At 42.1% G+C, this 13,757-nt stretch overlaps 1 protein-coding gene across 1 annotated transcript; it reads left to right on the top strand.

Annotated features, from left to right (window-relative positions):
• Window positions 1-4,134: 4,134 nt before the first annotated feature.
• CDC23 (cell division cycle 23) lies at window positions 4,135-13,352 on the top strand (the record flags this gene model as incomplete). The annotated part of the gene is made up of 16 exons (XM_082006342.1): window positions 4,135-4,262; window positions 4,348-4,420; window positions 5,456-5,593; window positions 5,848-5,890; window positions 6,308-6,413; window positions 6,509-6,641; window positions 7,891-8,068; window positions 8,158-8,255; window positions 8,480-8,561; window positions 9,700-9,853; window positions 10,006-10,125; window positions 10,458-10,533; window positions 10,862-10,923; window positions 11,806-11,884; window positions 11,983-12,102; window positions 12,986-13,352. 16 exons carry the CDS (start codon window positions 4,135-4,137, stop codon window positions 13,154-13,156), a joined length of 1,761 nt encoding a protein of 586 aa, XP_081862468.1. The 3' UTR covers window positions 13,157-13,352.
• Window positions 13,353-13,757: the final 405 nt, after the last annotated feature.

Below are 13,757 nucleotides of genomic sequence, written 5' to 3'. Positions count from 1 at the left end.
CATCTCACAGAGGAATGACACAGTGATGATGCGGTTTAAACTGTTCATTGAACATGCTGTTTAGAATACATCCCAGAAGGTCAGGTCAGACAAACCCTTCCTGAACTCTGCTTAGAACAGTTAAAAAAATATAACAACATTTTTATTATAAATGTGTCACAAAGCTGATACAAATTTCTGGGTAACCTTTTTCAGTTCTGACAGGCAATCTCCTGCCTTTTGAAACTATCCACAGTTTGTGAGAATTTATTCTTACATCAAATTTCCCAGTATAAAATTACACAAGAACCTGTAATCATAGCTAATTCTGAAACAAGTTAAAAAGCACAGTTTGATAGCATAATAAAGAAGGTCAATTCAGATAATGCAGAAGTCTGGATTTTCTCTGTCAACAGATGAAATTCCCTGTATTTTCAAGACACTTGACTTGGTAAAGGCCACTTACATTGGATTTCATTGAGCATCAGTTGTACGTTTGAAGATTTTAACTTTGAAAAAAAAAAATTCGTTTAAAGTAAATATCTACACAACCCATTTGTATGATGGGCATTAATTTCCCCCCACACACACACATTGACCTTCATTGGTTTTGTTACCATGTTTCTGTGACAGACTAGAGACTGTCTCATCCAGGTAGCTGTGCATGGTGAACAAAATTCCGCTCTTCCAACAGCGCCTACTTATTACAGCTAAGTTCATCCGTATCTCCCAAAGATATTACCAGTTTTCATGCACAGAGGATTTAATTAGTCTCCTGCTCTAAAACCCAGCCCTGGGTGTCACTTAAAAGACGCATCTATTACACAATGGAATGACAGGAAGAATTATAAGTTCTCATTATGAAGCAAGTCTTGAGAAACCGAGTTATTGAACTCTTCGCCATCGTGAAGTACCCTTTCACCCGTCTCTCGCTGCTTCAAGAAAGAGCCCAAAGCGCCACCTTCTGCTGAATAGTTGGAATCACAAACAGCAACTTCAGCAGCTGGTGAACCGCTGTAGTGACAGCCATTCCACACTCAAATCCAGCGGGTTGGGTGCCAAAAAATAAACATGTTTTCTCACTAAACAGGTCAGTATGCCATAGCTGTCAGAACTGCTGCTCTTCTAGGAAAGCAATCATATGAACAGGTAGAGCATAGCTGCCCGAGTGGCACACATCAGAAACCTGACATAAAGGATATTTTGCCTAGATTTCAAGCAAGCATCCAAATAAGTAGCACTTTGTGCATTTTTGCAGAAGGTTCCATATTTCTTAATTAAATCTCGTAGAGCACCTCAAGCATATTGCCACAGTTCCCAGCCAGGAAAACAGCATGCAATACCCAGCAGGCCCAAAACTTAAAATAAACAGACTTTAATAAAATTACTTCACAGATCTCACACAGACAAAAAAATATCACTCATTGGATTCTTGTAAAAACTGAATATCCTTAAATTAAAACAATGTAACTATCAAACACATATCAAATAAAAAATTTAGGAGTACTGAACAGCCCACCTAACAGCTGATTCCCAGATACGGAAAACACAAAAGACACTGTAAGGACAAGAACAATTTATCTTAAAAAAAAAAATTCTGAGTCGCTTTTCATCTGCGTTTTGGGGTGGGGCAAGGAGAGAGAGAATAAGAAATGAGTCAGGCATTTTGTGTTGACTAGACCTATCTTTGTAATAACAAGAATAACAAAGAAATTTTTATTTACATCTTGGATATACAGGCTGGCAAAGTAATAGAAGTATTTTCTGCCAAAGGTACAACCAACACATGTGGCTAAAATTAAGAGAGGAAAGAAATATGTGATATTAAAATCAGACCTCAATCAATGGACTAATTTGCTTTGTCTATTTGAAAGACCAAGAAAGACTACAAGTAACCCACCATTTCTCAATGTTTCCATTAAACAATAAATTGGGCTATTCCTATTTCTGTCAACCTTTGTAAAACCTTGATTTCAGCAGGCTGCTCCCAATTAAATAGTTCCAGATCAACATAGTCACAACCTAAAAATTGTCACAGCAAGCATCAAGCTGAAAGCTGGTGGTAGCCTTAGAATCTAAACTGGATTCAGTGGAATAAGAAGTAGTGACATTCAGTGCCTCACAAAAAAAAAAAAAGCTGTCATTATGATAATAATGAATCAAGTATGGTGACATCATACTAATCAATTACACTCCTTTTATTACCAGTGAACTTGCAGCCAATTCAAACACTGGTTCCTCTGATTCAAGTCACTTCTGTAATAAAAGAAGTGACTATGAAGGACACTTTCATGACACAGAGAATATGTCATCAGAAAAAGAGAAAAATAAAAGTGTAACCTGCAAATGACATGCATAATTAATTTCCACAGCATTCTTTCTTAACTTCTCTTTTAAAAGAGAGAGTTAAGCTGACATTCTGATACTGGAATGAGCACAAAGGTGTGTTATTACCTTTCTGGAAAAGCTCAAAAAGTTGTGGAGCACAATGATCCCAAAACAATTACTTAAATTTCTGTACTGTTAGAACCAAACACCATAAAAAAGATATAGAGTTGAATTACATTCTACTGTAATTCCAGTGAAGTTTCCAGAGCATCACAGGAAAAATGCAACAGGAAAATAAACAGAGGCTGAAATGAAGAAGAAAATACAGGATTAAAAGTACGAACTTGAGAGACCAGTATTAGGACTTCTACTTAATGTTTTTAAATGATGATTTTTAGCACAGGAAGTAGCAGTATGTGAGTGAAAATTTTCTAGTCATACTAAGCGAAGAGGTGTTACCAATATAAGGCAAACTGAAATACCCCATTAAGAAACAAGCAGATGACATTGAAGACTAGAACCGGAGGGCAAGGTAGCACTAGACCCTACTTAACAAGTATTTCTATCAGCTAGGAACTAAGCAACCAGAAACAAGACTGGTGTTTCTTGATCTCCGAATGATTATGAAGCTTCAGTGTTACTGCACTTGTGTCCCCAGCTTTCATCCAACAGCAGGCATTGCTAGTCTAAGACTCAAACGAGATAAATCTTAATTACATAAAGGAGAGGGGAAATTCAAAATAAATTAAACACTAAGTCAGAAATGAATGAGATTTTCAGTTGCTGCTAACTGTGGGAAGGCCCTCCGAAAAGTCTCCTTATGGTACTAACCCTTTTCTCAGAATTCTCTGAAAGGCCTTCTAGATTCCTCTAGTTCTTGTTTCTCCTCACTCTGTAGCCTCAAAAAACATTAGCTTCTGCACCTCAGTGTAAGCATTTGTTAAAGAAAGGTAACTATCTACCTTAGTGGAAAGGCACAAAGCCCAAATACTTAATAACGTCCAGAAAGCATGCAAAAAGCAGGTGCAAACTACTTAAAAGTTAAAAAGGCAAAGCTCAGAAAAAGGGCAGGGAAGGATGCCACTAAGATAAACCATCTCACACCTCCAGAAAGCAAAGGAGCATTTAAAACCCTTATATTTAGTCTTTAGAAAGCATCTTGTTACGTTGCAATTCCCCCTCCCTGCTCCAAAAGGAGACACTTCCCAGGAAGGGCCCTGGCCCCCAGGCATCCACACCGAGAGCAGGGGACAAAGCAGCCCCAAAAGAGGCCGCTCCTCAGGCAGAACCCCGAGGGCAGGACTCCGGGGCCCGCTCCGCATTCCTCAGGCCGTAACCTACACTCAGGTGGTAGCGCCGGGAACCGCAGCACAGGCCACGAAAGCAACCCAGAGCCACCGGGCTACGCCGCAGGGGCCGGCAGGACAAGCCGGCCTCAGCCCCGAGAAAGTCTGTGCGGTGAGCAAGAGGCGGCGGCCGTAGGACACCACGGCCCCGGCACCACCCAGCCACAGCGGCGCGTCGAGGTCTCGCGCACCCTGATCAGGAGGGAACGCAGGCAAGGTCGCCGAGCCCTCCGCGACCCTAGAGACCGAGCCGAGCCCACCACGCCGCGCGAACGGCTCCCGCTACGGCAGCCAGTGCGGAGCGCTACGCGGTGAGAACGCGTTTCCGCGACGACTGACCAATCAGACGCCAAGGCTTCAGTGCGCCTCCTTTGATTGGGAGCGAGGCGGCTCGATCTCACCCAAGGAGAAGGCTGCGTCTACAGAGTGGACGAGCGCTCAGTGTGCGGGGCTGTGATTGGCTGGCAGGCGCGCCGGCGGGATGGCGGCCGCGGGAGTGGCGGCGGGACTGGGGAGCAGCGACTTCTCGGACCTGCGGGAGATCAAGAAGCAGCTGCTGAGTGTGGCGGAGCGGAGCCGCGAGCGCGGTTTGCAGCACAGCGGGAAGTGGTGAGTGTTGCAGGCGGGCGACCGTCGCGGGCGGGCCCCGGCTCAGCGGCCGGCAGGCCCTGTGCTAACGGGTTTCTCCTCGCAGGGCCTCCGAGCTGGCCTTTGCTTTGGACCCGCTGCCGCTGAGTGAGCTGCCGCCGCCCCCTGCGCTCACAGAGGTACGGCCTGGGGTGAGGTGACCCGGCCGACTGCGGCTCTGGCGACCTGCGGCCCCTCGGGGCCCGCTGCCGCGCCGCTAACGGGCACGCGCGCGCGGGGTGGGGCGGGCTTGAGTCCGTTGTGTGCTCGTGGGTGTAGAAGTGGTTGTGAGCTCGAAGAGAAGGTGCTGTAGTTCTTCTTGCTGGCAGGGATCGCGGACTGCTTTTTAATCGTATCTACAATTATTGAGGAAAATATGTGATAGCGATCTTTTAAAAAACTTAGGTGCCGGAGGCTGTTCTGAGCATTGATTGTTTTATAATGCTGTGAAGTTCCCTTCTAGTCTCTATTTAATGGGGCAGACAGAGCTGGATATGTTTTCCCAGGTGAAAGCGTTCCATTTTACATGCTGCTATGCCCTGAATGAGATACTCTGTAAGCAAAATTTGAAATCGTGCTACTTAATTTTTATTTTTATTCGTCTTTATTAAGGCCAAAATTTATTGTGATACAAATTATATTGTGTCATTAAACTTGCCCTCCTTAGGACCCAAGAGAAGCAGGTTGTATCTCAATCCCCACCTCTGTAGGTGTACAGTAAGACTTTTAGGTATATGCTTGTTTTGTTAAATTACAGCAGTGTAACATGTCATAAATGCATTTCAAGGCATAGCTACCAAGGAAATGTTCGCATTTAAATTAGTCGGTTAGTGTTGTTTGATAGGGAATTCCTGAGTAGTTTTCTCATTTATGGTCATTTATACTCTTTGAACAGCTAATTCATGCCTTCTGGCAGCTTGCCACAATTTGTTTTCTGGAATATCACTGTTTATTTTAAATGTTTCTAACTAGTCTTTACTCATTATTTGAGAACTAGGAATCTGATCGTGTGAGGGAATGGAGAGACTTTTCTAATGGTAGTCAAGCAATATTTGAGAATGAATAAACTACGTTTTTATCTTTCAGTGCAGTTGCATTGATATGTTTGTAACTAGGTGATTTTCTTAAAGCATGTCATAGCTTCTGAGGCCTTAAACTCTTCTGTGTCCCTGCAGGAGGATGCTCGTGATTTGGATGCCTATACATTAGCCAAGTCTTACTTTGATCTAAAGGAATATGACAGGGCTGCCTATTTTCTACGGGGCTGCAAGAGTCAGAAAGCTTACTTCTTGTATATGTACTCTAGATACCTGGTAAGATAGAAGGAAAAGTTGCCTTCTGGCACTGAACTCCTCTGTTTCCTACCCGTCCCTGGCATACCTTATTTTTTGCCTATTCTGTTCCAAATGACCACCCAGAAATACAAATTATATGTTGGGGGAAGGGGTGTTCTTTTTAGAACTGTGATGTTTGTGAAAACTCAGTTTGCATGCTGCTGCTAGCGTTGCAGCAAACATAAGGAATACAGTATCGTAATGTAATCTTGGTTTTCCTCTGTTTTCCACAGTCAGGGGAAAAGAAGAAGGATGATGAGACAGTGGATAGTTTGGGTAAGTCTCTGGTGTCAAGGAGCACAAGACAACATAATGAAGCTTCAAGTAATACCTCTTCATGTAAAACATCTTGGTTTGATGGCTTTCCCCTCAATTTTTTGATAATAGTGTGCTGTAACACCATTTCTTTCATTGTCTCTCAATTCACTGGCTTAAAAGGTCCTTTCCAACCTAGTGATTCTGTGATTCTGTGTAATACAGGTTATAGATTTTCATCTATTAGTTATTCTTTTGAAGCAGGTGATCAGGCTAAGTGGGGTTTTTCTATTTATTTTTTTTTAAAGAGGAAAATAATCACAGGCTGGGAAGCCTTCAGGTCATGTCAGTGATGATTCTGAATATACCCTAGACTTTGTAATTGCTGTGGTAAGACTCTTGATTGAAAGCTAGCTGTTTGACTTTCTTTTTGTGCAGGACCTCTGGAAAAAGGACAGGTGAAAAATGAAGCTCTACGAGAACTGAGAGTTGAGCTCAGCAAGAAACACAAAGCACGGGAACTGGATGGATTTGGTCTTTATCTGTAAGTGTCCACATGTATTTCTAATGTATTCATGTTTATTTGCGTGGAAATGCAGAGTTTTATGATTCTGATTAACTTGATAACTTTCTTTACAGGTATGGTGTCGTGCTGCGGAAGCTGGACCTGGTGAAAGAAGCAATAGATGTATTTGTTGAAGCTGCACACGTCTTACCTTTGCACTGGGGAGCCTGGCTGGAACTTTGTAACTTGATTACAGATAAAGAGATGGTAAAACTTGGGAGATACCAAGATGTGGTAACAAATTCCAGCGTTTAACCTGGTTCAGTAACCAATAATTCAGTTGCCACAAGATTGATGTTGCCCACTGCTTTATTCTGTGAGACTCTATCAAGCAAGGCAATCCAAAACTGTAAATCATGTTGTTAAAGCCTCTTTTTCTTCAATTGCTTGCAATGCTGTAGCTTGAGAATCTTTATACAGGCAGGGCTAATTTTTTATCATTCACTCACAAAGTGGTTTAAGAAATGGCTAATTCACATATTCTGAAGTAGTTGTTAGCAGGGTTATTGCCTTGTCACATGAAGGAGATTCTCCTAAGATACTTCTCTCTTTTTTTTTCTTTTTTTTCTCTTCTCCCCCCCCCTTAAACTCATTCTAGTTCCACAGTTATTGAGCACTTTTTGTGGCCTGAAAGGATGTATAGAATCACTGCTTTTAAAACTAAAACACAAATGAAGATATTCCCTGTGTCAAATACAAAGCCACACATATAAGATGAACTGTATCAAAGAACTGAACTTAGATATAAAAGCAAAATAGATTGTTTTTGTTTATGCATTGGATTTTATGAGGCCGCTCCTAGAATTCTTCCATTTTGGCTGGTGGAATATTTTAAAAAGTAGAGGTGGCACAGAAGAGAGCCTTACTTATTTATGGAAAAAGGGAAATGCATTTTTGATTAGATTATTTGAAGTGTGTTCACTTAGCTCATCAAAAATAGTGATAATGGTATTGATGTTCAAACACAGGAAGAAAGTACAGTCTTTCAAAGGACTTGTGAATTTAGTGGAGAAGTAAGGCCAGTGGCTGAAGCAGAAGCCAGGTGCTGTCAGATTTGAAGACAGTAATTTTTTTGCTGATTGACCAAATGAAATGGCTTTAATTCTTCTGCAATTTCAGCAGTTGTAGGAATAGATCGGGAGTGACTAAATAGAATTATGTGGTCCATACTGTACTGCTTTCTAGACTGGATGTCTTACTGCTCTTTTCCTGTTTCAGTATTCTCAATTTATAGGCATTATTTAGTCTCCCGTGGAAGAAACCAATATTAATTCTTGGTCCCCATATGCTCTTTTGTAGCTGGTGCTATGTTTTAAGAAAGTGATTGCAGGAAAACCTCCTACCTTGAGACCGTCTACTAAATCATGGGAGGGAAGATAATGGATTCTTTGCCACAGGTGGCTCTTAGAATATTACTGATTGTCATCTCTTCCTCCTCTTCTTTGGTTCTTGGTAGTTGAAGTTCCTGTCCTTGCCAGATACATGGATGAAAGAGTTCTTTCTTGCACACATTTATACAGAGCTGCAGCTGATAGAGGAGGCTCTGCAGAAGTATCAAAGTCTCATTGATGCAGGATTTTCCAAAAGCACTTACATCATCTCTCAGATTGCAGTTGCCTACCACAATATCCGAGGTCAGTGATACTTACCAACTCGTAGGAATGAGCCTCTTAATGCAGACTCGGCATATAGTTCTTGTTCTCCCATCTGCTGTTTTCTTCAGATATTGACAAAGCTTTATCCATCTTTAATGAGCTAAGGAAACAAGATCCTTACAGGATAGAAAACATGGACACTTTCTCCAACTTGCTGTATGTACGGGTAAGCACTCTTTCCATAATGATGGTATTTATCAGACGTATGTTAAACACTGGCAAAGCAGCCGGTGCTGTCTAGCCTCTCTGAATATAGGCTTTCAGCTTCTGCTTTGTGTTTCACACAACTCAATGAAATAAAGGCAATGTATGCATTGCTAACTGCCTAGGTTTTCTTTGAAACTACAACATGCTCCTTTTCTCATCACTTTCATTTCTTTGTTTCACTAGAGCATGAAGCCTGAGTTGAGCTACCTGGCTCACAATCTCTGTGAGATAGACAAGTATCGTGTTGAGACCTGCTGTGTAATTGGTGAGAGCCAGCTTTTTCACATGTTCTTATTATGCTGTCTGCAGGCTGTGCGAGGAAATCTTAGAAACAGTTGTGAAAACAATCAGCCAGCAAGGCTATCAAACCCACTTGGTGAACATGGATTCAGGCAGCCTAAAAATGATAGAGTACCCTTTTCCCTCATTTCTCTCTGAAAGAGCTGCTGTAATACTATCAGTGCAGAAGGGAGTTGAAGAAATCATTATGAAGGCCCCTGTAGCTGATAATCCCTTTACAGTCTTGAAACTCCAATGGAAATGATGGTGTGTCAGGACCGGGAAATTAGTTTGTTAGATCATGACCTAAGTTTTAAGGCCAAGGGGATGGGGTCTTAATTGATTGGTACAACTGGAAAAGGATTGACCAGAACAATGGAGAACAGACTGCTATTAGGTCTGTTGAGGTTTGAAGAGTGTGACCAGCAGGTCGAGAGAGGTTATCCTCCCCCTGTACTCTGCACTGGTGAGGCCTCATCTGGAGTATTGTGTCCAGTTCTGGGCTCCCCAGTTCAAGAGAGACAGGGAACTTTTGGAGAGAGTCCAAAGGAGGGCTACGAAGATGATTAAGGAACTGGAACATCTCTCATAGGAGGAAAGGCTGAGAGACCTGAGGCTGTTTAGTCTGGACAAGAGAAGGCTGAGAGGGGACCTTATAAATGTCTATAAATACCTGAAGGGTGGCTGTCAGGAGGATGAAGCCAGTCTCTTCTCTGTAGTGCGCTGTGATAGGATGAGGGGCAGTGGGCATAAATGGCAGCACAGGAAGTTCCACCTCGAGGAAAAACTTCTTTACTTTGAGGGTACTGGAGCACTGGAACAGGCTGCCCAGAGAGGTGGTGGAGTTTCCTTCTCTGGAGACCTTCAAAACCTGACTGGATGCGTTCCTGTGCAAGCTGCCCTAGGTGATCCTGCCTTGGCAGGGGGGTTGGACCAGCTGATATTCAGAGGTCCCTTCCAACCCCTACCATTCTGTGAATCAGATCTGCCTTTAATAGGACTCTTTCTTTTCATAATTTAAGTTAGGAGGTAGTAGATAATACCTCTTCCAGCTTTTTTCTACTTCTCTGCTGAGTTTTTTGTTTGTTTTTTAATTTATTTAAATATTGTGACTTTTGCTTTAGGGAATTATTATAGCTTGCGTTCCCAGCATGAAAAAGCAGCACTCTATTTCCAGAGGGCCTTGAAACTGAATCCCCGTTATCTGGGAGCCTGGACACTGATGGGACATGAGTATATGGAAATGAAGAACACATCTGCAGCTATCCAGGCTTACAGGTATCTCTCATGTACTGCACAAAATGGTGTTTGAGTCTGTATGCATAAGGACTGAAGCAGTATCTTCTATTTTTTGTTAGTCTTTTGCTGAACTCTGTCTTGGTTTTGATCCTGACTGCTTTCTGACTAGTTCTTCTCCTTTACTTTGACAGACATGCAATAGAGGTGAACAAAAGGGACTACAGAGCATGGTACGGCTTGGGGCAAACCTATGAAATCCTCAAAATGCCATTTTACTGTCTCTATTACTACCGACGGGCCCACCAGCTCAGGTAGAGTTGAGAATGGAGCCATGTTTATTGGTGTTCACTCTGATGTGCTTGCTGCTAGCTAAGAAATTTACACACAGGATCTAAGTTGGGGAAGGGAGAACATCAATACTATGATTTGTGCAGTCTCACTATTCCAAATCCTCTTAGTTTTATTAGTTAACTATTAACAAAGGCTTTGTCAGTTAAATGCTGAGGAATGCTGGTCAGGAGTACAAGTGATGTTCTATGTAAGAGAGGATCACAGGTACTGCCAGGTGTAGATTCCTGCCCCTGCCCTGAGATCAGCTAGCTGGCTGTCCATTAAACTACATTTAGGAATTGCTCTTTTACAGACCAAACGATTCTCGTATGCTGGTTGCTCTAGGAGAATGCTATGAGAAACTCAACCAGTTGGTGGAAGCTAAAAAGGTAAGTAAGAACTGATGTGTGGAATAACACATTAGGATGTCTCCCAGGATACTAGGTAGAGTTGCAGCAAAATTGTGTAGCTCGTGCTACTGGAAATGCACACAGTGTGTTCTTAGGAGCTTACTGAAACTATTTCTGAGGCGGTTACAGTTGGGGAAGTTCTGCTGCAATGTAACTAGAACAGCTGACAAATAAAAACAGTCTACTACGGATGACACATGCCCTTTTGCTGGAAAGCCGTGTAGTTTTCTGTTTCTGTCTTGCTCGCATGTGTCATGCACTGTAGTCATTTTTGTGGTGTGCTTGATTAACTTTCCTTCCTTGACAGTGCTATTGGAGAGCTTATGCTGTGGGAGATGTGGAGAAAATGGCACTGGTGAAACTAGCAAAGTGAGTATGTATTATCACTGAACTGTCAATATTGTGTTAAATGCAACTAGCACTTTGATACCTAATGATAAAATACTAAATGTAAACCAAGTAGAACTGCTGTTAGGTAGTATTGCTTTTGGAGCTGTGTAATAACTGGTATCTTTAGGTCTGTACTGACTGCAAATTCTGGTGTCCCACTTTAGCTTTAAGTTTCCCTCAGGATAACTAGACGGTATCATAGCATAATGTGGGTTGCAAGCAACCTCTGAATCCTGAGGTGATTTGAGCAGGCAGTACTAACAATTGTATTTGTTGTATGGAGACCTAAAGCAATCCATGATGGTTGATGTACAAAATTGGGGACTGATTTTTTTTTTTTTCTTAATTTCCCCAGTATATGGTTGTGACATTGGGAAAGGGTCTGATCTAAAATAAATTTGAACATTGACATCAGCACTAATTTTTGGTGGGGATAAAGTAACATAAAGTGGAAAAAGTGAAGGGGAAGGAAAAGGGCAAGTGAAAGATGAAGCTGCTGTACAAAGACTATTGGATTTAGCAGGGGAATAAGGAGCACTGGAGGAAATAACCAGTTAGAATAGGATGGCAAAGGTCTGTTAAAAGCTTTAAAATGTAACAGAGTAAGCAAAGGTCCCTGCTTTGGTTACCACTGCTTCTAGCAATTAATATCTGGTATCCCTTCCTGGTAATGTAAATATTCTCAAGCTGGATTGTCTCTTTGCATGAGGGGCAGTGCACTGTGCATGTCTTGCAAATTATGAAGGAAAAGACTGTGGTGGTGCATCCCAGGTCAGGCTGAGTAGGTACCTTCTGATAGACCACGAAGGTCTTCAACAGTGTGCAGTCTTGTTCCAGTGGCCCATTTTTCTCCTTTTCTAGGCTGCATGAACAGCTGAATGAATCTGAACAGGCAGCTCAGTGCTATATCAAATACATCCAGGATATCTATTCCTGTGGGGTAAGATGATATCTTGAAAATAAAATGAGAAGTAAACATTGTATAGAACTACCTTGGAAGGCACTCAGAGATGATGGTTTTTACCCTCCTCACTGTAGGAGATAGTGGAGCACCTGGAGGTCAGCACTGCCTTCCGTTACCTGGCCCAGTACTACTTCAAGTGTAAGCTCTGGGATGAAGCATCAGCATGTGCTCAGAAATGCTGTGCATTCAATGATGTGAGTAGTTGCACAGTCTTATGTGTTTCTTTGTTTCTTTCTTAGGGGGATCTCTGACCTTGATCTTGGCTCCCCTCAGAGTAGAAGGAATCCTTTATTGAAGGAATGAGGGCTGTCTGCCATGCAGGTCACATCCTGAGTGGTGGTGTTGTATAGATGATCACTAATGCTGCTTATGATTATGGTGTAGATAGTAAAATTGAACCATGTCTCATTGGTGTTCACTAAATAAAAGAATTTGAGGCTCCACATGGCAGTCTTAAGACTGCTGAAAATCTCAATCTCAGTGGTGAGGATGTGGTTAAATAGTCACAGACTCACACACTGTGTAGTGATGGTACTCATATAACTTCTTTTTTTCTCGTCTTCTGTATGTAGACAGTGCAGAGGATATAGTAGTACTTGGGGTTTGTATGTGATGCCGTATACTGAGATGTTCTGTATCTATAAGTGGGCAATTTCGAATTTTTAACCTCAGCCTGGTGGTAGGCACTAACCATGAGTGCAAGGTGTTTGGCCTATCCTTAACAAAGCTGTCTGGAACTCTGGAACACCTGAATTCAGCTTATTTGAAGCTTCTCCAGTCTATTTTTTGATGGAATATTTAGACAGCTTCAGTGGTTGATGGTACTGCTATGTGAAAGACCAAAGTAACATGCAAATCAGATGAGTAAAAGGAGGAAAGACTAAGAAAAAAAAGTGATGTATCTTAACATTTTTAAGTAGCAGAAGAAAAAAGAAATTAGGGTGGTTTTTATAGCTTACAGTCTCACAGAGTGACAGAATACTATAATTTATACTGCTTACATACTGAATTTGACCCAGAAACCACCCATCCATAGGTGTTTTGTTTTGTTTTTTTTTTTTTACAAATTGTTTTCAGACTAGAGAAGAAGGAAAGGCCCTGCTGCGGCAGATCTTACAGCTTCGCAACCAAGGAGAAACCTCATCCACAGATATTGCTGCTCCCTTTTTCCTCCCTGCGTCATTGTCAGCCAACAACACTCCCACACGTCGTGTCTCTCCACTCAATCTGTCTTCTGTAACGCCATGAACAATGCTGATGCTTCTAACCTGTGCATTGAATGTGACAGTGGAGATGGGGCTTGCAACCACTTATTTTTTTCCAGTGAAATTTCTACATTCATTATTGCCTTCATGTGAAGGGTTGGCATTATTAGAGCCCACAGATGAAGACTGATATGCCCCAACAGCCAAAGGTGCAGCCTGTGTGAAAGTGCCTATGCCGAGATGTGAGAACCTGCTGTACTTCTTACCAAGTCATTCCATTCAGAGGGCAGGCACGTTCCAATACACCAGACTACTCCCAACAGGGGGATTGGGAAGAGCTTGTCTGCTTGAGTTAAAATACATTTGAAGTTTGATTCTGCCCTGTTACCTCTGGTCTTTACTGAACTTCTTTGGATGACCTCTTAGTGGTATCATTTCTATCTACATTACAAACTGTTACCTGGCTGGCTACTTAAGGACTTTTGCTTGTCTTGAACTACACGGAAGATGTTTCACTAAAGCAGTAGATATAGGCACTTAGATATAGGTGCCATGTCTATGTTGAAGGACTGAGAAGTGTCAGAGGAATTCCAAGGAGCCAGAGGTGGCAGCTGTTTGCCATTCTGTCTGTGGATCTGACAGAT

The sequence above is a fragment of the Phaethon aethereus genome (genome assembly GCF_964289735.1).
Source record: "Phaethon aethereus genome assembly, chromosome: 14".
In the NCBI taxonomy this organism is placed as follows: domain Eukaryota; kingdom Metazoa; phylum Chordata; class Aves; order Phaethontiformes; family Phaethontidae; genus Phaethon; species Phaethon aethereus.
Note: the sequence above shows the minus strand (reverse complement) of the source record. Positions and strands in the feature narration are given on the sequence as shown.